We start from the raw sequence: 23,119 nt of genomic DNA on the forward strand, positions 1-23,119 counted from the left end.
TGAACCGTTACGACAGTAAACGTAGCTGCACATGCTGAGCAGTTGCTTGGATCCGGCAAGCATTACAGAAGACAAGGCACAAAAGTTTAAGCAATGCATATATTTCCTCAAAATTAGTATCAATTAATGATGATATGATGGATTACATTCAGTTCAGCCCTTTCAGAGTTTTGAATGAGTATAAAATGGCAAAAATGTACAAGAAAACAAATAATCCCCAAAATGCATTCAAGAACAGATAATTATAAATTACATGTTCAGGAAACTGCAAAAGAAAAGAAATGGAAAGTAAATGCTAATACAGTTTATCCTCTACTTTGATGTTTTCTAAAATTATTAAGATCTTGAATTTGCAGGCCAGATATGTGAAGTTGTGCAGTCCCCGCCCACACCCTACACAAGCCCCACCCCTCTCTTGTGGTTTGCAGAGAGTAAAGTGCTGGTAGCTGATCCAGAGGTGTTCAGGAAATGCACACATGAACCACACGGAAATACTATGAAAAAGAAAAACAGCTGCAAACCCAACTAAGAGTACATGTGTGTGTGTGTATATATATATATATATATATATACACACATTAAAAAAAAAAAACACTGTACAAAGTTTACAACATGCAGCATCAAAACAATCATCTTAGAATATTACAACATACAAGTAGAATTAAAACAAGGAAATCATCTCAGGTTTAATTTGGACCGATTTAAACAGTATATTAAATCAAACATTATGCCGTATATAACTATCCTACTGTTATATTCCAAAAGCAAGATTAATTTACCCTAAATCACTGTAAACCTATTTCTAAATCTCAAATAAGTCTCACATAAATGAGTAAAAGCAAAAAAATTAAATAAAATACTTTTCACTCAAGTGTATCTCGTTGCATCTGAGCGGAATCTTTAGCCATAGTTAGGTTCCCTTTTCAATGTCAGTTTTGTTATTCTGACAAACAAAAAAATGCCGTCTTCACAGGCGATCAAGTATTCAGTATTGAAACACAGTCTTCCGAAAATTTAGCTGGTTCTCCCACAAGCTTGACTCGTGTAAAAAATAAAAACGACTGTAAACCTGATCATTAATGAAATATACAACTGCATCTCTCAAAATAGTCCGACACCACTATACCACTGTATAAAACACCACTTTGGAAAGCTGTTAGTGCAGTTTTTCGTGTTGAACAGCCATTAAAAAAAAACAAAAGGTGGCTGTGTGGCTGTCACTTCCCCATAATGCTTTCGATTCCCGTTCCAAACGTGAAGGATTGACTGCCACGGCCTGACATGTGACCTCGCTAACATGAAGACCCCAACGAGAAAGGGCTTGGAAAGCGCGATTCCTGCAAGCAGTGCATATTGCTATAGAGTTGAAGTCAGGGCTGGAGAGATACACCATCATAGTTCAGGACATGTGAAGTACAGATGAAGGATACTGGAATCATGGGTCTAAAAGCTAATATAATTTGGACTGTACTTAACTGAAACTGTCGGTCTAGTTTTGACCATAATGTTAGTCAGATTTTGTCACCGAATAGTTACCCGTGTGCCTCTAAACAGGATATGTCATGTGGTGTGGTATCAAAAGAAGGCAGGTGTCTGACAGTAAAAGAATCAACCCGAGTCAAACTGTAGTCTAAATATGTTCTCACTTCCAGGATCTACTTCCTGAGGATAAATAAGGCACTGAGGCAGTGATGAACTTGTCAGATGAATTATGCGATAGACTTCCTACCCCACAGCATTATATACACATTTACAAGCTTAGTAGCATCCATCTGATTTGTCATTTGCAATTATTAGAAACGGACTAAAGTGAGAATCAGAAGACCTTCACCCGAACACATACTATCATGGTGTGTTAGTGGTTAGCTGTTCAAAGCATTAAATGCAGCTCCTTGTTTAAAACCTAGTTATAATGCACTACATGGTTTCACCTGAGGGAGTGTAAGCCTAGGAACATCCCGCAATCACATTACCCAACATTCTCTGTTCCAGCGGATAGCAGCATAGCAGCAGAGAATAACGAGCAAAAAGGAAGGAAACAAGGTCAAATAAAGTTGATAAAAGAGCACCATCGCCAAGAAATGCATCTATATAAAAGAGGTTAAACTGGTCTATCAGAGTGAATTTAATGTGAAGCTATAGCAAGTAGTGTTCATGAATACGCAGGAGCATTCCCATCAAACGTTTTGTTCATATGTGCAGGGCCTTTAATTGTTTTGGGTAAGTGTTATTGCCACAGGAACCTTTGCAAACCCTGAATGAAAATTAGAGACTAAAACATCGAGATATGATCTGTAAATTGTCAGTATTCCTAAAAGTGACACTTAGTCACTGCTGTCGTCTTCATCGTCGTCGTCCGACATCTCCGAACCATGCCGGCTGTCCGAGTGGGGCGGAAGGGTGGCGCCCGTGGAGAGCTGCTTGTAACAGAACTCGCACACACGCACTGGTTTGGACGACTGACTGGGCAGCAGGAACTTCTTCTCTGAACAGGGGCCGCACACGACAAAACCACATTTCCGGCAGTGGTGGCGTCGGTTGACGGGGGTAAATTTCATCTTCTGGCAGCGCATGCACACGGTCGCCTCCGAGTCGGGCACCCAGACCGCCGCGTGCTCGCCGGTGGGAGATTTTCCGCTTTTTTCCAACAGATCTGAAACACACTTGCTGATGTGGCTCATCCACTCTGACTTCTCTGTGGCTGTTGCTGCATAGACGGCGAAGGATTTGGTGGGCGTTTTAATGAGCCAGCCATTGCGCAGTTCGCCCTCGTCCGCCACTGTGTCTATGGTGACGCTCTCCAGAGGGATGATGTGCTGCTTATTGTATTTCTTCTTCAGGATGACGATGTTGCCGTACACCAGGATGTCATTGAAGAGGAAGAACTGCCGGGCTTTGGGCTTTTTGCGGCACAGCTTCGTGAGAACACCCTCTCCGATGAGCACTCGACCTGGGATTGCCAGAGGTTGACCTGCAGTGCCAAAACATGCTTCCACAAATCCGATGCGCTTAGAGTTGGCCTCACTGTTTGCCAAGCGGTCCACCATCTTTCAGACACCTAAAGAGAAAAAAAAGAGAAATATAAGGGGTTATAACAGGACCAAGAACGAAAACTGATTATAAGGACTCAACACATAAGAGATAATACCAGTAAGGAAAGAACACTTTTGGTTTATACAATTTTAACCGATGCTTTGTGACTTTAAATAATTCCCCACACACACAGAGGCCCAAAGGTCTGACACCACTAGTGAACATTTTTAATATTCCTTTTCTTTATTAAATGCCTCCAAGAAAATCATTAGTACATTTTCACATTAAGGCTGGTAAGTGCTGAGAGCAAGCGAGAGAGTTTCTTAAGTAAAGAATATGCTAAAAAAAAAAAGTCTGGCCTAGGAATATTAACATCTTCACCCTTAATTCAAATATTATTACAAATGTGTTAAATATTTTATACGCAAAATGGGGCTCATTCATGAAACACGAGCAGAACGAATTTGTGTGTAAATCGTTCATAAAACCGCTCTGACGTAAATTTGTCGAAAATGTTCGTATTTTCAAAATGTTAGTTGGTACAAAAGAAATTTATATCTGCTCCCTACCACGAGTAAATGGTGCGTAAAAAATTTGAACGTTCTGTGTTCTAATTTAGACAAACTGATAACATTGCATTTTGATGCACTATGTAGGGCAGGCCTACCATTATAATATTTCAAGAGTTGATTTGCCCCATCTTTTTTGTTTTGTTTGTACTGTTTAACGTTGGGCAATAGGCAGCGCTTGTCACTGCCATTTTTTACCAGGCCGTCCAATCACAGTGGAGGAGGGGCGGGACAAAAACTACGCCGACCAATCATCCCACTTGTACACAAACCGAACAACAATAATAGAGAAGTTAATACTGCTTTTTACTGCATTTCTAAATTCAGTAATATTCTTTAAAATGAGATACTAGTAGTAACACATACTGCCATGGATATTCTGTATCAAAGTATCTCAGCTGGAAAAACGCTGCCCTTGCAAGGCGCTTTCAAGCACCACCAGCTGGCCGTTTTCAGTAGAGAACCAGGTCTTTAGCTGGCTAAAACATGCTTTGGTGGACACATGATAATTTAATATTTATTGCTAGTCATATGACCAATTAGTCTCTTCAACATTTATGCAAAATCCTGTAGCCAAACCTGAGAAAGAAGTCCAGAAGAGTCCACAGCATCCCTGGTCACGTCATTTGCAGTTGTAACTCATGGGTGGGGATTATGCTAATTATGAATGAGCATGCATGCGCATCCTATTTATGCATGTTTGGAATTCACTAACATACACACGTTTAACTAACAAATCCGTGGTATACGAAGCGTAAAGGTCCATTTTACGCGCAAATTACTCAGAATTTGCTCATATATTTATGAAAGTTTAATGAATGAGGCCCATTGTGTAGTGCTTTTACACGTGTGTTGTTTAATGCCTCACACGATTTCCTCTGTTCATAACTTACATTTTATGGTTATATACTTATCTGTAAATGTTAGAAAGTCCTGCGAGCATTTCCATTTAGGATATTCTGAGAACAAGTGATTCTTGTTAAACTTCACAGGCTTCAATGAAAAAGCACATCAAACAGAAGGCACGCAATACACAAATCCGGCGAAACACGGAAGTAAAGCATCGCCGCCATTACTGCGTGCCTCGCTGCTAAGGACTTAGAGCAGTGCGTACACGAAAACACTTCTCAAATGAGGTTAATAGCTTAACAATGACTGATTCTCCCCTCATGTCATGTTATAATAGCCTACCTTTTTTTCCCTTATAAATTATTTTTATTTTTGTTACGAATGCATACTATTATTATTTTCCCCCCTGTTTGTATTCAGGATATTAAGAGCTGCTCCATCAGGCTATATCTTTTCTGTATCCTATTTCGAATTCGAAGAAGTTGATTTTATGCAGCGATATTTGTTTGTAAATCTTGATACTTTCAATAATAATACAATTAATTGATTAATATATAAATAAATAGCAGCGCGCGGCAGTAACGTTAATGCACGGCGCGCTGTGATGAACGTAAAGAAAACCACTTAAAGACAGAGAATAATTAAAGCATACGTGTCCATTACAAACGGACCTAGTCACAATTAACGTTAGACATATATGAAATGATCAGTTACAAAAAATATGGCCTTATTAAATCAGCACGTAAACTTGCGTGACCTACCGATGTGCTCATGCATATGTTCACAAGCTGCAATAAATAGCCACGACCAGTTGTAGCAATAGAATACATCTTCCTACAGGTATAAGATTATTTTATTAATCATCTGGCATGCGATGAGCGTCAGAACCTAAACTACAGGGCATGAGTTCGGGATGGATTGGCCAGATACTGCATCCTACATCACAGATCAGCCGCTGCGTATGAATCAGTGTCGTGAGGTTTTCAGGCAGTGGACTCGTACCATAATATGTCAGTAACAATAGAGAAAACTACGAAGTTACATTTGTGTAATTGTGACTTAAAGTCCCTTTGTAACAGGCACGTATGTTTTATTTATTTTCTGTTATCATTTACAGCGCGTCGTGCATTACTGCCGCGCGCTGCTCTAAGTGCAGCATAAGTCCTCATAACTGTTCGTTATTTCATGTTCTCAAAACGTGTTTGTGTAAAACAATTCCATGATCACGGAAAGCAGGGCCCTAATATTAGCAACACAGCTCACAATGACATTGTTCAGTTTTATTGCTGTCTTATACATTACATTTGGCAGACGCATTTATACATTAATACATCCTGTTGTCAATAAATTACCTTTCTGTAAGTTTTGGCCAATGCCTGACATCATCTACCCAATGTTCCCTTTCACCAGACATTTTATTTAATGTGCAGGATCCGCTTTCATTGAAATGTCATTAGAGGACACCGGCAAGTGTCACACCGTCACGCACTTCGCAGGCACGCAGTAATGGCGGCAGGCAAGATGGCGGCGCCCATAAAGTTCGCGGCGGATTTGTGTATAGAATAGGAGCACGATAATTCTGACTAAAGTACACATAAAAAATAAAAAAAAGTGTTACAAATTGTGTAGACCGACAACCAACAATGCAAAATGAACAGCATATATAAAAAAAATCGTATTTCTTTAATGCCCAGTTTCACAGACAAGGCTTAAATCTAGTCCCAGAATAAAATGCATGTTTAAGGTGTCTTAACTAAAAGCAATGTGCACTGCCATATCTTAAAATATCCATAGCTCCATTATTTCACCTCAAGATGCACACCAGCAATGTTTTTTTTCAACGGCATATTTAAAAAAAAAAAAACGACTGAAATGTCCTAATTGAACTAAAGTCTAATCCTGGCTTAATCTAAGCCCTGTCTGTGAAACCAGGCCTTTACCTACCAGAAGAGCAGAATGTCAGCTTAACAAAATGAATTCCAGAAACAGATTTAAATGCACCAGTTACAAGAAAAAAAGGTACAGATGGATACACATCTCAATGGTACAAAAGCTTGAGAGAACATACAGCCTGAGGACAAACTGTGTGCAACTGGGCTCTCCAAAAGGGGGATATTCCAATTTCCTGGAGGAACGCTACAATCAGGGCTGCTATTGAGGTCCCCGAGGTCCAGACCTCTGTCTTTTTTCAGAGAAATAGGCCTATAGTAAAGTTTGTGAAATTATTGCCTAATATTACCTTGACTTGAAGATATTGCACAACCTTCTTACGAGCTGCCTCAGTGGTCAGATAGTGCTCGTCAATGTCAAAATGTTTGAGATGACTAATCAAATCAAAGTAGACAGGCTTTATGTTCACAGAAGCTAACGTGCTGCTTCAGTTCATAAAAGTGTGAAAGGCGAGATGCAAGTAGCTGAACTAAACATTTACCCCCAGGATTCACAGACAAGGCTGGCAATCTTAAAATAATATGTCAATGCCATTATTTTGTCTCAAGATGCACCCCCGCAATGTTTATTAAGGCACATTTATAAAAGCTACTTAACCCTAACCCTAACCCTAATTGAACTACAGGCCTAATCATGGCTTAGTGTAAGTCCTGTCTGTGAAACTGGGCCTTTATATGCTTTACGAACCGGCAGAAATAATCAGGGATGCAAATTAAAAAACTTTTGTCTAATTTCGCCATTTTGAATTGAAAATGTATAACTTATATGATTTATGTAATGTAATTCTTAACGGTCAATGTGTGCACACAGGAAAAGTACCGTTTTCATCATATTAGGCATAAGATTAATAAGGAATGTGCATACATTGTGAATGAATTTAATAAGTTACTTAGTTGCCTAGCTTTCCTGGTAGCCTTTAGTAAATTTACTTGATTCATAAAAAATTCATCAGTTTACCCTCTTTTAGGGCTGGGCGATATGGAGCAAAAAATATATCTCGATATATTTTGCTATATCTCGATATACGATATATATCTCGATATCTTTACAGGAAAAATAACCCCCTAAAAACTACAGCAAAAACAAATATGCCAAATACCACAAATTCTTTTCTTTTTTTATTGAAGTGCAAAGAGGTAGTCAGTTCATGTAGGAACAAAGTGCTTTTGCGACATTTAAAAAAAAAAAAACTCCCTGATTACATAAATAATAATAATTTAACTGTAAAAGAAAATAAATAATATTGCCTTCTTTTCATTTATTTCATGCTTTCAAAAGATGAATCAAAGACTCCCTTTTTTACACTTAACAGTAAAACAGTAAGCATTTTGCAGAAAGATGGGGGCATGACTGAGATATAAATAAACTGATTTTGTCATAACACCATTTCCTGTTAAATTTTTATCAAAATTCAAACAGTGATGTTTGTCATGAGTTTGACCAAATTCAAACTCATCATGCGGATCATGTAGGCTACACATGAGCTGAATTTCACTTCTTTTCCAGTTACAGAACGAAATATGAATGTCAGAAGGTAGGCTATATGATAATATGATACAGTACAACTGACAGAAGAGCACCGCGTGTCTCAGGACACCCGGGATGTCGTGTTTTTCCCTCTTGGTTAAAACGTGAATAGACCTGTTCATCATAATCCCGTGATAAAGCTGACAAAATAATCATAGTAAGGATATTGCAATACTTTTTAAATGTTTTCAAATGATATGCGATCATTTTGACATTTTAACCGAAAACCATGCGATCAGTTAGACACAGATCATAAACTGGCATGATTGCGACTGAGAGTGCGTCTCGCACCAATAGTGTCAATCACCTGACTGTGGGTGAAACGTGCGATTTGAACTATGATGAACATAAATATTTCTTTATAAATTTTAGCAAGCAGTTGTGTTAGAAGGAAAACATGGTCTCTTAACTGAGTCCTGAACAACGCGCGCGCTTCTCAACATGATAACTAATCCTCACCTGGTTGCGGACGCCGCCGTGTGCACTGAGACGACACGCGAGGGGAGGGGGAACAAAAGCAATGAGGCGGGAGACGCGCGACCGGGAGCGAGCACAGCACAGGGAAGGCAAACAAGCAAAGTGGCGGAATCAGAATTAAATATAAACAATATATCGATATATACGATATGTCCAAATCCATATCGAGTTGAAAAAATATCTCGATATATTTTAAATATCGAGATATCGCCCACCCCTACCCTCTTTAGCCTATTATTATTGTTAATGAAAAACACAACAAAACAGTACAGTGGTAAAACTCTTTTACATTTCATTTTGAAACCAAATCTTCCACGATCATCTCAGTTAACTCCTCGCTCTCATGATGAATGAAATCTGACTCCTGCTGCGGATCATAGGGGTGTCGAAATTAATAATTTCTTCTATGCATTGCAACGCAGACGAAGACGATTATATCTGAACCGCAGATATCGGTTCAGTAATAGACCATAACCGATTATGATGTTACTGACATCACGTATAATGTTATTTGTCACGTACAAGCTTTGTTGCGGTAGCATGCAATGGCAGAGGAAGGCGAGATGCAAAATCAGAGCACATTTCAGCTTTAATAAACAACCTGGTAAGCATGACCTGGAGAACACACACACTGTTAGTAAATCGTGATTTATCAAAATGATTTCACTTGCACTTGGGCACATAAATGTATCTCCGCAAAATAAATGTAATACTGTCAATGTCTGAAACTATCTTTTTTTTTTTTTTCTCGCTTCCAATACAGGCATCATCTCCCCCGCTGCTCATCTCGTCCTGCCTCTCCAGCTATTGATGCCCTATAAGAATAAACCGATTAAATTAAAAACCGATTATTTTTGTAAACGATTAATCTAGCAGTTTTTCGATCGATTAATCGGATAATAATGACTTCTCCTGTATTAATGAGGAATATATAAGAGAAACTAAGACGGGTATCATAAAATTAACATCTAATTTATTTTCTTTTTAGAAATTATTGCTGAAATTGCATACATTAACTGTGAAACTAAACAATTTAATGCATACAATTGACATATACAAAAATCCATTTCAAATTACTTTAAAAAGGAGAACATACTTCAATCTAAAACTAAACCAACAACCACTAAACCAAAATAATAGTAATATAAATAACAAAAATGCCTAAACATTGTATTTATGTTGTGCAACTTATAAACTTTGATAATAGTTTGGTAAAGTTAGCTTGTTGTAAGTCACCCACCACAACTAACAAGGTAAGCCTGTGCGTGAATGTAGTTAATGTAGATTTACCGCTGTGTTGGGCTGAATGTTATATGGAAGAACTTCGAAGAAGCACGATAATTTAATAATTAAATTCCGTGTGTTGAACCTATGATAAGCAGTCCACGCACGTCGCTCTGTTTTATGTCAGATGGGATCGCCAAAATATCTCCAAACAACTAAAGTTGAGCGAACTAACTTTTCAACAATATCGGTGTCCTCCGGGCTGGTTGAGCGCTGAATTTATCACTATCGCTCATTTTTCTCGCTCCACTTCACTCCGATCCTCCAAGCCTGTCAGCCACTGACTGTAAACAACAGAGCACGCAGCACCCAGAAGATCGGTCTGCAATACGCATGCGCAGCATTGCGAATAGCTCGTAAGCATTATATAGAGAATTCATCGAACTGTTGTTATTGTTTTATCGAGGAAAATTATATTGTGATAATTATCGTTATCGTTTCATCGCTCAGCCCAAGTTTGGAGTTGCTCGTATCTCCTCAACTGCCGTGCGAACTGCTGCAAATTAAACTTAAATATTCAGTAGTAAATCGTGATTTCAGTAGTAAAAAATGAAAATAAATGTTATTCTGCATGACAAAATATTTTGCAAACGTGATAAAACTATATTTGTCCAAATATGCACGCTGTTTGGCAAGATGAACAACGCGCCGACGTGATAAGAGAACGTGAACCACCCAACATGCGATGCGATAGAGATGTGTAAACCTAGATCGGGGTAAAAGCGAAGGGGTTTGAGGCTATAGTCTCGACCGCGCATCTGAAGCACAGAGCGGCGCGCGCTGGGTTGCCGTGACGATCCGCGCGGTCACTCGGCAGCTAAATCTATATCTGTCCAAATATGCAGCACACTGTTTCACTAAGAGCCCGAACACATGCGGTTTAGTGCATGGCTGTGACCACAAATAAAACGGAGAGGACGTGGCTTTTGTTCATTATCCAACAGATTACAGATGGGTTAATTTGCACTCCTGACAAAAATTAAATAGTCAACGCTTGGAGGTTCGGCGTGCGATTCCTCAGGTGAATTTTACTTTACCGAGCCTTTGTAGCAAAGGCTTCCACAGACGGCGCCGGTTACAGCTCGCTCGGCGCCCTTTACGTTACTTCGTATCAGCACAACGCCTAGCTTTCCTCCGTGACTTTTCCGCACGCTGCTTCTAAAACTTCCCTAACATATCTCTACAATAATGATGGAAGACAAGCTGACGAAGTGACTGTCTCATGCATATTAACTGAATTATCTTGTATGCAAACTACAGTGCAGTGATTGGATTGAATGAGCTTTATGTCATGAATATATATCGAGAATCGCTCGGAGCGGTCGACGTCAGCATGTGCCCAGCAGCCCATACATGGACCGAAAAGGCCGTGCCAACGTCAGCATTTGTGACGTTGCTCCGACTAAGCTTTTCAAACCGGAAGACAGAAATCGCTCTAAAAATGCAAAAATAACTATTTTCACATATGAATACCATTAATGAGTACCCTTAGTGTTTTCAATGATGTGCAGCCTATACATATCTGTTTACATCTCAAAAAAAGTGTTTTGGGGTTTCATGACCCTTTAAGATCCATTTCATGTCTGCGAGGCGTACGCTGAGTTTTGTTAAATTAGGATGAGAGGCGCTCCAGTTCACGAGTAATGCGAGTGGCCGCGAGGGCGCCTGCACGATTAGAGCATGTAACGTTAGTAAAATATGCAGCCGAGAATGATTCACACAGACACAGCGTTTGACTCGCGCGGCTGAGCCTCTCCCGGCAGAGTTCAAGCTAGAGGTCTTCACGGGGCACCCGAGACCCGTGGACCCGGGATCCGACCCGGGACCCGTACGGGTCCGGGTCTATTTTTTAAATGGTCAGCCGGGTCCGGGTCGGGTCCTAATCTATTACTTCGGTTCCGGGTCTGTTAATGTTGTAGCCTATGTAATACGTCAATCGGACTCGGAGAACACCTGGCCGTGAGAGTCAGCGCGGCTTGTGTGTTTTGTGTAACTTACAAATTGCTAAATTAGGATAAGAAAAGTGTGAGCCGGGAAATGAGGTTTAGAAATACACAACAACAAAAACACAAGCGCTCTCTCTCTCTCGCGCGCGCGCTCTCTCAGCCTTTTAGAAAGCGGGCAGATTTAATGCATGCGCGCGGTAATAATGTACTCAAGAATATATTTCAAATCAGCAAAAAGACCTCAGGTGAACTGTCACATAAATGTTTTCTGTGATGCTCAAATTGTGTATGGCTCAAATTGGCTCATATTTCAGGTTGCTCCAGCTGACGCGTGAGTGCAGTCTCAAGCGCGTGTCATGTTTCTATGGCAACCCGAGCTTCCGCAGACCGCAGTGACTGTAATGACTTTAAAAATAATATGAATGAACCGTCTTGTTTAATCTTAAAGTTCTGCTAGTCAGACTCAGAGAGATTATGGCAAATAAATAATGGTAACGCAAGCGGCCATGGCACTAAACGAGCAATAGTTATTAGTTCAAAAGGGCAAACAGTCAAAGTTATTATGCGAATTAACTCATAAATCCGTCACTGTTAAATAAAATTGACTTTTACAGCTGAAATGAGTGAATTAAGCATGCTTGGAACAATTAATGAGGAATATTGTAAAACATCACAATCAAGGTACAAGGGAGACAACGGCTATATCGTTAGGTAGGCTGACTGAGACAAAGTTATTTTTCGCAGCTTGTTCATTAACTTGTTAACAGCAGTAACGTTATATTGTGTAATATGAGACAATTGGGTCCAGTCGCGTCTGTGTCTTCCCGGCGGGTTCGGTTCCAGCTATCAAATAATAGACGGGTCCATGTCGGTTCCGGATAATATATTTTTGGCATTTTTCGGATCTGCACGGGTCCGGGTCCAGTTTTTAAAATAATAGACGGGTCCGGGTCGGGTCTGTGTTGAACATTGCGGGTCTTTTCGGGTTCGGGTGCGAATTTTTGGACCCGTGAAGACCTCTAGTTCAAGCATCTGTGGACTCGTCCCTTCAGCTCTGGCCATCTTGCGTTCAGTCCGCGATTAGCTTTTTTGTTTTCTTCATTACAGTTAAAGTAACGTCTGCTTTTCTCTAGTCATTCACAAGTTTCTCACTTCAAACTTTCTTTCTTCTGCTCCGTTATGCACAGCGCGCGCGGCTCCCGCTCTGCTTCTGCCCTAATGCGACTTTTAGTCCAGTGCGACGTATGTTATTTTCCTCTTCATGACGCATATTTTGACTGATGCGTAGGGCCCTATAATTTCCGCGATCACGGAATCGCGGAATTGGCATATTAACGCGGAATCTGCATATAAACGCGGAATCTGGTGTTAACGCAGATTTCCCCGGAATTTTACATATTTGTAATGAAATTCTCTGTCGTGTGGGTTAAGAACGTATGTCTGAGGAAAGTGCAGACGGGGGGAAGCAAATCTCCGCGACACAACCCCTCCCGTCATTTCAGCTCCCCCTTCAAAACAATGAAAGTATGGCGAAGTTGGTCTACACGGTTCTGCTTTCGGCAGCGAAAAAGTTAAGAAACTCGACGCTAACGGCGGTTCCACACTGCACTCGCAGGCGGCGCAGAAGCTTTGCGTATGGAGAGCGGGAGCCGCGCGCTCGTTGTGCTCAGGCAGCATTGGTCGCGCGCGCACCTGAACCGCGGCTCGTGTATTGCACAGACAGACAAATATTGTCCATTCTGTCAGATTTTCCGGTGTTCTGCTCGACCCCTGTCATCTCGTGCTTTGATTTATAATGGGTACATTAGGCAGCAATGCATATCTGCTGCAAATGCGACCGTTTTCCCCTCTGTTCCAAACATGCATTTAACATGCTGTATTTGGGTAGTTTACATGATAAGTAACCTTAAAGTTAAAATTAAGCATCTAGTTTTAATCATTTAAAGGGGCCTTTGAAGTTGGGGAAAAAAACTTCAAGCAGTGTTGTGTTTTCGTGTATTTTTATTTTTCACAGCTCTGATTATCATAATGGTGATTGTTAAACACACAGAACAATTCACTACATGATTTCATGGTGAAATGTGTTATTTTTTAATGTTAATTGTCAGCTTTAAATGTTTTACTTAATAGTACTGTATGTAAAAGATGATTCTTATGATTTTTTTTTATAGTTCTTTTTAAAAAAAATTACTTGAAAGAAAAAGCTACTGGAGCACTTTCATTTTAACTTATATAAACTATTATAATTTATTTTACCGGAAAGTTTAAAGCTAATAACCATTAATATTTGAAGTACTTGAAGTGCAGTGTTATGTCAAATATCATATTTGTCCTAAAAAGTAAATGTGATGTTTGTTACCTCAATAAATTTAAGGTCATTCCTATTTTTTGTTTTATGTTCTATTATATTAACATTAAAAGCACACTCTTTTTTTCACCAAAATAACAGTAAAGGGTAAAAAAAAACCTGAATTGCCAAACATTTTAACGGAAAAAAAGGAATCTGCAAAAATTAAAACGGAAAAAACGTAATTTGCAAAAATTAAAACGGAGAAAACGGAATTTGGGAAAAAATAAAACGGAATTTGGGAAAAAATAAAACGGATTTTATAGGGCCCTAGATGCGACTTATACTCCGGAGCAACTTATAGCCTGAAAAATGCGGTAAGCACTGCATTGCAATACTTGCATTTTGCCCCGTCACTCTCATTTTTAAAGTGCTCCCACGCTTTCTTTGCCCGCTTCATTGCCCGCTTAGAAAGCGGGTCATGACTTCTTCTTGTGGATATTACAAATGTCTGGGAGCGCTCTGGCGGTCTCTAGGGGTGCAAACATATATTACAACTAAATTCAAGGCACGTCATTGACGCCACTTAACCGAGCAAAATGTTTCACTCGGTTACGCAATTTTTAACGGTTAATCGGTCAATCGGTTAACCATGGACACCCCTAGTTCAGATCTAAATAGTTATTTGCAGCTCTAATAACAATCCTCCAAAACATTGAAACCAACTCAAACTCTCTTTGTTCTGCATCTCTTTGATCACTAAAGAGTATCCTTTTACAGCGCAAGAGACGAACAGAGCTACATGAGCTATTCAAGGTAGGACAACAGGATCTGATCAGTCTCGCATTACATCCTGTCTGTCCCCTTCTTTAGTCGCATCTGTGCTGCTCTAAGAAATGAACTGCATCAGTTTAAAAAAAACTAAATTTGACAGCAAATGACAAACATCTCAAGCTACTGATTCAGTTAATAAGCAGGTGCTAAAGTCAAGCTAGTGTGTAATACTATAGCGTCACCCTTGTTTATTCACTGGCCTTTGGACGTAAACAAATTACATAATCCAAAGCTTCTTCAGATGCAAGAGCAGATCATGACAAAAGCTGCTACTCATATCTTTGGTTTTACATAATTTCCTCTTTGTGAATTAGATATTACAAAACCGGTGGGTATCGACATCATGCCAACTGGGTTTCCAAGATACAGGGTGTTTGAAAATGGAGAATCTGAGGTCTGTTGATGCCTAGGGTATGAAGGGGTCATTGTACATCTTGGTGAGCTCATAAATCACATAAGATTTTCATAAGATCAGTTAAACGCTGGGGGATTAAGAGACCAGAAAACAATACTGGGCGTTTTTTTCCATTATGCCACGGATAAGGTAAACCCCTGGTCTGGTTCTGTTATGACTATCATATCATAACCTGATGATATGGCACACAAAACCCACCTCAGGCAAGAGAGGAACACCATGACATTTAATACATCCTACATGTTGACCTCGATATTGAAAAACAAGCTTGCCCATGTACAACTTCACACTTCACAAACCACATATTAATCTAATGCAATCATCTCTAATTGCACCACCCCCTGAGCAGGAAACATCACCACACAACTAACATTCCCCAACTAGAGTTTCTTTATAGTAGATTTGGTTAGGCTGATTAACAGACACTTTACTCGTCCTGTTTTAGTGTATTTTAAGAAACTATTATTAGAAGTTTTTAATTCAAAAACAAAAGTTGTGCCATTATTTACACACCCTCACGTTTAAAACCTGTATTACTTCTTTCTTCTGTCGTACACAAAAGATGGCATGCAAAAGTATTTTTGTGTCCCACTACATACCATAAATGTTGAGGAGGTCAAAAACAACTTTAAGACCCCAGTCACTTTAAATGTAAGGACAAAAATGACTGAAGTACTCTACAAAATTATGGATGGCGAAAACTAAACATTTTCTTGACGGACCACCGAGCCTCATTAGCCGGTTGAAACTGGTTAACTGATTAGTTTAAAATATGCTGCGCTATTTGAAATAACAGCCGCAAGCCGCGCCTGCAATTTCACAACTCTGTCGCATTGCTCTGCCGCTCTGCCTCCCGCTCTCACACACACACTGTCCCGGCGCCGCGCCGCCTCCCTTTCACTCACGTCACTTAAAAAAAAAATATCCCCTACAGCGTGAAACATGAGTCCCGCAAACGCACCGCCGAGGAGCTTGTTTGTAATCGAAGGACAAATGGCTCTTTAGTTTCGAAATGGTTTGGGTACAAGGTGATATTGAAAATAAAGGATTTTGTCTAGCGTTAGAAGCTCATATTAAAAATTGCCGCAGCTCATTTAAGAAAATGACAGCTCCGAAGAGACGCCGCTTTAGTTCGAGGTAGGGCTGCACGATTAATCGAAGTCGAACCGCAATCGCGATTTAAATGTGCGATTATGAAAGCTTAAAGGCTGCAATTTTAATTAAATAAATAAATACCCAGTGTGTTAGCGAAGAGCGGCTCTGAGATCAGGAGTAAACGCTGCTCCGTCTGAAAGACTGCGAGTTTGAGTCGCTTATAACGTGTGTTTGAAAAAGCAACACGAGTCAAACATCTTCACAAACTAGTGAAGCGTTCATAAACCTGTTCAACAAAAGACAACATTTAAAAACTTGTTTTACCTCACTTCATATCGTCAGTCGAGTGTTTGTGAGCTGATGTGGCTTCTCATCACAGAGTGAGGCAGACGATGCGTTATTTTATAGTATTCTACATCAATCAGCACTGCATTATAATACACTTTATTATTATGAAAATACCCTAGACGGCTTGAAGAACTCAAATAAACCATATTTTGTTGCAGTCGTGTTTATTGTCGTCATGTTTACAGCGTTAGCTTCACATAAGGGGTTTCCTGAAAATGAACTTCATCATATCACTTCTCTGAAGCAAATGTGGCTTTTCCGTCCGAGGGCGCCCTCTGGCTTTCAGTATGAATTAAACGTTTGGGTAATAAATGATAAAATAAATAAGAAATTATTTATGAGACGGCTAACTGTAGTAGCGTTTATTTATAGATCAGTTTGTTTGTTTTTTAGCCGACAACCGACAACTTTGATCGGTTAACATTGATACGGTCAACCATTGTTCAAACGGTCATCAGTTAACATCCCTATACAAAATAGAAGAAAGTCATACAGATTTGGGACAAGGGAGTAAATGATGAACGAATTAGATTTTTTTTAGGGTCAACTATCGCTTTAAATGTCAGCAAACGATATCAAATAAGACAATACCTCATCAAGTGCCAAAAGGACGTGGCACTTGAACAGAATGCATGGTTCTCAAGACACATTTTTAAAGGTTAGACTATTTTTAGCACAACTATCTTCAAACTGATGGGATGCTAAATAATACACGATAACTGCAAGACACGATGCAACGAGCCAAAGACGTCCATCTGAATTTGTATGACCGCAGTGGCGGAGCTTTAAAGGGGATTAACTTAAACAATGCAACTTTTCCAAGAAGGTTTTACTGCAACTCACCAATCGATTAGTCAGTTGTAGAATAATTAATGAAGCATTAATCGTTTATGCTGTTTATGACAGAATGATTGGTGTCTGGCAAACAAACAGTTGACATGGGTTAGCGATACCAGAAAGGAAAAGACAAAAACATGTCACGCTATCTTTAACATGGACACTCAGAGCAGCTCAGTATGAATTTTAAAGTAATATAATGGCCAGTACAGAAGCTTGGTGTGCCTGTGACTTAGTGAAAGGACACCACTGCCTCCTACACAGCAGCACTTTCCTGACTCACTTCCTCCTTTCTTATGAAAATTAAAACTACTGCAAAGTTACTCTGCACATGCTTTGGGCAATACTACGTTTAGAATAGCCAAACATTGCAGTTACTAGCATTTTAATTTCCACAGTGAAAATTGATCATTGTGCTTTACATGTTTCTGAAAAGACAGTAAATACTGTACAACAATGCCACAGACAAATACATAATCCTTCTAGACAGAATTAGAGATAACATATAATAATAATGACATTACCAAAACAAAATAATAAAAATGTACACTAAAACGCTGTCCTTTTCGCTTTCACTTGTGAAGATCCAGTGTCAATGTTTAGTTATTTACCTCATGTCGTTCCAAAGCAGTATGAATTTCTTTCTTCTACAAAGGACCAAAAATATTTTTGGTCCATACACTACAATTAACTTTGAACGCAATGTATCTGTCTTTTTTTTTTCACAGAGAAAATAAATGCAAAAAAAAAAAAAAAAAAAAAGTGTTGTGCTCCAAACACCCACTCTTTTCAGAGGCTTCCCTAAATCAGCCTCTGGTTTAAAACCGAGAAGCACAAAGCGTCTTAATAGCTGCCTTGTAAAAGGTTTGCTCTCGGTGTTGCTGAGTGACATAAAGGTCAATGATGAACACTTAGTAATGACACATTAAGCAGCTAAAGCTTTTCTCTTTCAGGCATTTGCGCATGCACACACTTTCACCAGCAAATGAGAATATCAAGCAGATAAACTTTTCATTTATAAAAACGAATCAGGAATGGGAATTGCTATGCAAAGCCTTATTTTACCTGAAATAAGCCTCAGAAAAACTGCAACATGGATACTGCAAAAAAATGGCACCTTCCAATGTAAAATTCTCAGATGAACGATATACCAGGTGTTTGAGACACTATATGCTCCAAGTATGATTTTCTTTATATCTAATACGCTATCAAACATCAAGTTTAACCTCCTGTTTAAGTGGGCAGTTCTTGGCCAGAACAAGCTGTTATTTATATACAATTATTAACATTAAATTTGAATGTATTGCTACAAAACGGTAGCCTGACAAGCCAGACCTACACCAAGATGTTTGGTCTGGGAACTCACCATTGACAGGGCTCAATCCGAGAGGCGGGATAAACGGTTGCCTTTCAAACTCCCTCGGCACGCAATTGGATAGCGCTACAACCAACCAGAGCAACGTGAAGCGGAGCTATTTGACAGATTAAACTTTCGCCGTATCCGATCGGTAAAACTCTAAACACATCTTCCCTTTTTTTTAAATGTTCCTAAATCAATGTTCCTCGTTTTTTTCTCAAAGAAAAGCTTAACTCCAAGTCTTTTAGAGTCACGGCCAAAGTCGATTTGAAAGGCCGCCGTTCGTCAGCTTCTTTGTTTACAAGTATATAAGTGTTAATTAAAGGGATCATATGATGTGATTTCTTCTTTTCCTTTTTCTTTAGTTTTAACTTATATGTAGCTGTTTGTGCATGTATAAGATCTGCCGAATTACAAATCTTAAAATGTAAAATTTAAGGCTCAGTCACGTGTTCCAAAAAACGCTTCATTCACCCCACAAACGTACGTCAGAGCACACCACGCTTTTCACAACAATGAGCTTTGTAAAAATCAATGCATTTCAGAAAGGTGGGGCACAGAGGAGAAACAATAATGTACTGTATATATAAAATAATGATCTCTTTCTAACCTAAAACGCATGTAAACTTGCATTAAACCAAATACACAAAATAATGTTCTTTTCAGAACTTTTATATGACCCTATATACTTCTTCCTGTACTTCATTCATCTTTTTCTTCACTTAGAGGGTGGGGCCCCAGACCAGAGTGCACTTACCCATTACGTAAAATAGATAAAGCAAAGAAAAAAGGACTGCACACAAAGCCAGAGGAAGCAAAAGTCAAATGGCAGATTAGCTTAGCTCACCTGATCTACCAACATTGCTAGACACAATCCAGGCTCAAATCCACCTTATCAGCCATCTGCGAAGATGTGAAGTTTTCGACATTGGATAAAGTTGGTCGTCATCTCAATGCAAGGACGAACATGAAAGTTGCCTTCATTCTTGGTGGAGTTTATTGTTGTTTGTTTGGGTTCATTAACTTTTGTTAATTATTTTAGAATTGTATTCCCTTGTTATGATTTCCTTGAATAATTTTGTTACTTAAAGGGTTAGTTCGCCCAAAAAGGAAATTTATGTCATTAATGACTCACCCTAATGTCGTTCCACACCCTTAAGACCTCCGTTCATTTTCGGATATTTTATATTTAGTCAGAGAGCGTATGGAAGCCTATGCACACTATACTGCCCATGTCCAGAAAGGTAATAAAAACATCATCAAAGTAGTCCATATGTGACATCAGTTAGTTAATTAGAATATCTTGAAGCATCGAAAATATATTTCAGAATAAATCACAAAAACTACCACTTAACTTTATTCAGCATTGCCTTCTCTTCCCTGTTTGTTTTCAAACCTCAAATAAAGATTCAAATGGTTATGAACGGAGGTCTTACGGGTGAGGAACGACATTAGTCATTAATGACATAAATTTCCTTTTTGGGTGAACTAACCCTTTAATAAAATGTTTATGCATTGTATTTTGGTTTAATGTGTCTTTTAAGGTCCGTTCTCCTTTCTGCCGACGTTAAATAGGGGTTTGTAACAGTCAGACCATGCAGTCTGTTCTTTGATTTCACTTGGTTGTCGTATATCAGAGACTTTAATCACTGTAGCCACTCGAAGCACAAAAGAGAAACAGCCATATTCTGCTTCACTAGATTGCTCAAATGATTATTTCCTTTGCTGAAGCATGAGTCTGGCGATAAAGTCCCTGACCGAATTTGCTTAGATGGCCTGCTGGCAATGACTAAGTGAATCTGATCTGGAAGAGAAGCCTGGAAGGCCTACTCTGGACATGCTGGCCATGTAGAGAGATGTCATCCTAATTCTGCCAGCCTTCACGACAAAGGCTGATGGATGGGTGCCTGCCTCCATAATTAGACTCTCTCTAGTATGACTCACTAAAGCATTAGCCACAGCATCTATTTCACTCAGTTTGCAAACCCTGAAATCATTTAACAGGCAGGAACCAAAGATAATGTTTATCAAGCAATGTCCAATCAAATATTTATAATTTATAAAATTATAATGTATGCTTACTGTACATTTTAAACAATTGAAGGTGTCTTTGCTGATTTAAAAAAAAAAGATTTATCAGGTCATGTTTAGGGTCACGTTTGAATTTTAATGATTCCGATTCGGCTAAGGCCATCCTTAAAAATATTTTGGTTTGCAGTAACAGTACATTTTTTTAAAAAAAGGGTCGGTAGGTAGGTCTATATATTTTTTTTTTCAAATTTTAATACAATTTTTTTTTTAATTTTTGGTGATGGTGATTACGTAGGTATGAATTTAAACAAATTGGCATATCGTGACATCACTGACTGGGTCTTCAAGCCGTGCCTTCGGGCGCATAGGCTAATTGCAGGCTATATAGACCACAAACAAATTGAAATATTTGTCAAAAACATGTTTATTGCATAAATTTCAGGTGCATTCTTTAAGAAAAGGGTCCAACCACCAGCTAGCTGTCATTGACTCAAAGCTGTCAACCCTCCCTTTTTTTCCGGGTTTCTCAGGTATTTTACCTCTTTTCCCGCTGTCTTCCCGTTTTAGTATTTTCCCGTGATATGTTTCTTATTTTTACGCTCGATTGTGTTAACTCAGAACACGCAACTATCTGTGTCTCTGAAGTGGCTTGCACTTCTTGCCAGACCAACGCATCTGGTGATATAGACTAGTGCATTTGAATATTAAAAAGCAAAAAGTTGTTTTTATGAATTCAATTAATTAAGTAGCTATAACCAGCTATTCAATCAAGAGCAGTGAGTGAGTCCTTTTGTTTGACAGACAGCAGTAAAGGCTACTGCCCCTTTAAGACCTAATACAGAGATATGCATCGTCTTTCTCAACTGTATAAAGTTCTCTTAAGGCATATACAGACTGTCTGATGGATACTCATCAAGATCGACATGTTGACATACTTTTTGTGTGAGTTTATCCGTTCAAACGCAAGACTTGAAAGAACTCAATATTTGCGCGCTGCGAGACGTGCGCACGCTGCGCACAGAGACAGATCTTCTCTCACTGCAGAGGGTTCTCATTCGCGTCTTCTGGCGAATATACTGAGTGATGATGGCGAACATGACTGGTCATACGGCAGCACTCGCATGCATTGAACACAGTTTACAAAGATAGACCGTTTTGCCCACTTTTTCTTTTATTATCGCTGTTGTAGTGGACGTGTATCCAGCGACAGAACCATACATAAAGCATTATTTTTCAAGTTACAACCAGTGCCGCCGCTCCCACCACGCGCTGCAGGTCGAGCAGAACACCCGCTACCCATAGCAACGCGTTATGACAACGACATTTCAGACTGACAGAGACAAGATAAACAGCTTTTCCGCCATTTGTTACTGTTTTGTACACGTTGTTATAATAAAACGTTGTTTTATTCGCCACAATATAGTAATGATAAATGTTGAGAGGGGCACTTTTGATTCATTTTCAAAAAGGGCAGGGGCTTAAAGCCCTCCCCTCTGCAGTGCACTTGCCTGGTGTGTGTAACGTGTCCATGGTCCTGACTCCTGTCACACAATGCGGCGAAATCTCCGACAGGGCTTTAACAGTCTAACGTTACAGTGAATAAGAGTATGAGCCGAAATGAACGCACGTGCAGGCCATAGTGTGACATCCGTTAACCATAGTGTAAACATAGATGACGTCACGGGTTTTTCTATAAACGAAAGAACATAGCCTTCGTTTGTATGGCCTAGGCAATTTATACATTTATAATACTCTAAAATATAATTCATATTATTTTATTACTGTTGTATTAGTTGTTTGAAAAGTAAAAAAAGAAATTGGTCGGTCTTAAAGCCCATTTACAACCGGCAAGTCGGTCGGACTAAAAGGGAAAAAAAATAAAAAATTGAGTCGGCCCTAAATTGACAGGGTCGGTCGGGTTACGGCAAACAAGAATATTTTTAAGGATGGCCTAACTGTTTCTGATTCTTATCAAATCCTAATTTCGGTTTCAATAAGGTAAACAAAAAAAGTATTTAAAAAAGTCTTAATGCAAAACATTTCATTGTAGCTGTATACCATGAACAACAATCAACAGGCTAGGAACCATAGCCCATTAATTAAAAAAAAAAACATAGCAAAACAACCCGCCTAATTATTTCAAGCATTATTAAAGACAAGTAAACACGCATCATTTAAAAATAACAAATAAATACAACTAATCAAAAATACGATTGAAATAAACATTTTCTAGTATCCAGGTATAGAAACTGTAATCAAATGTAAAATAACACTGCACTA

The 23,119-nt window shown here is 39.1% G+C and overlaps 1 protein-coding gene across 2 annotated transcripts in view; it reads right to left on the bottom strand.

Annotated features, from left to right (window-relative positions):
- Positions 1–560: 560 nt before the first annotated feature.
- The window catches only part of plekhf2 (pleckstrin homology domain containing, family F (with FYVE domain) member 2), a 45,989-nt gene continuing 23,430 nt past the window's right edge, over positions 561–23,119 (bottom strand). The window contains exons 1-2 of one of the 2 annotated variants that reach the window (XM_067448311.1): positions 18,063–18,161; positions 561–3,058 (exon numbers count right to left, since the gene is read on the bottom strand). In XM_067448311.1, coding sequence (XP_067304412.1) covers positions 2,325–3,047 — 723 coding nt within the window. In that variant the 5' untranslated portion in view covers positions 3,048–3,058; positions 18,063–18,161 and the 3' untranslated portion in view covers positions 561–2,324. Of the gene's footprint in view, positions 3,059–18,062; positions 18,162–23,119 lie in introns of those variants that run through there. The other variant, XM_067448310.1, reaches the window with a different exon arrangement.

This window comes from Pseudorasbora parva, chromosome 7, assembly GCF_024679245.1.
Source record: "Pseudorasbora parva isolate DD20220531a chromosome 7, ASM2467924v1, whole genome shotgun sequence".
NCBI classification, from domain to species: domain Eukaryota; kingdom Metazoa; phylum Chordata; class Actinopteri; order Cypriniformes; family Gobionidae; genus Pseudorasbora; species Pseudorasbora parva.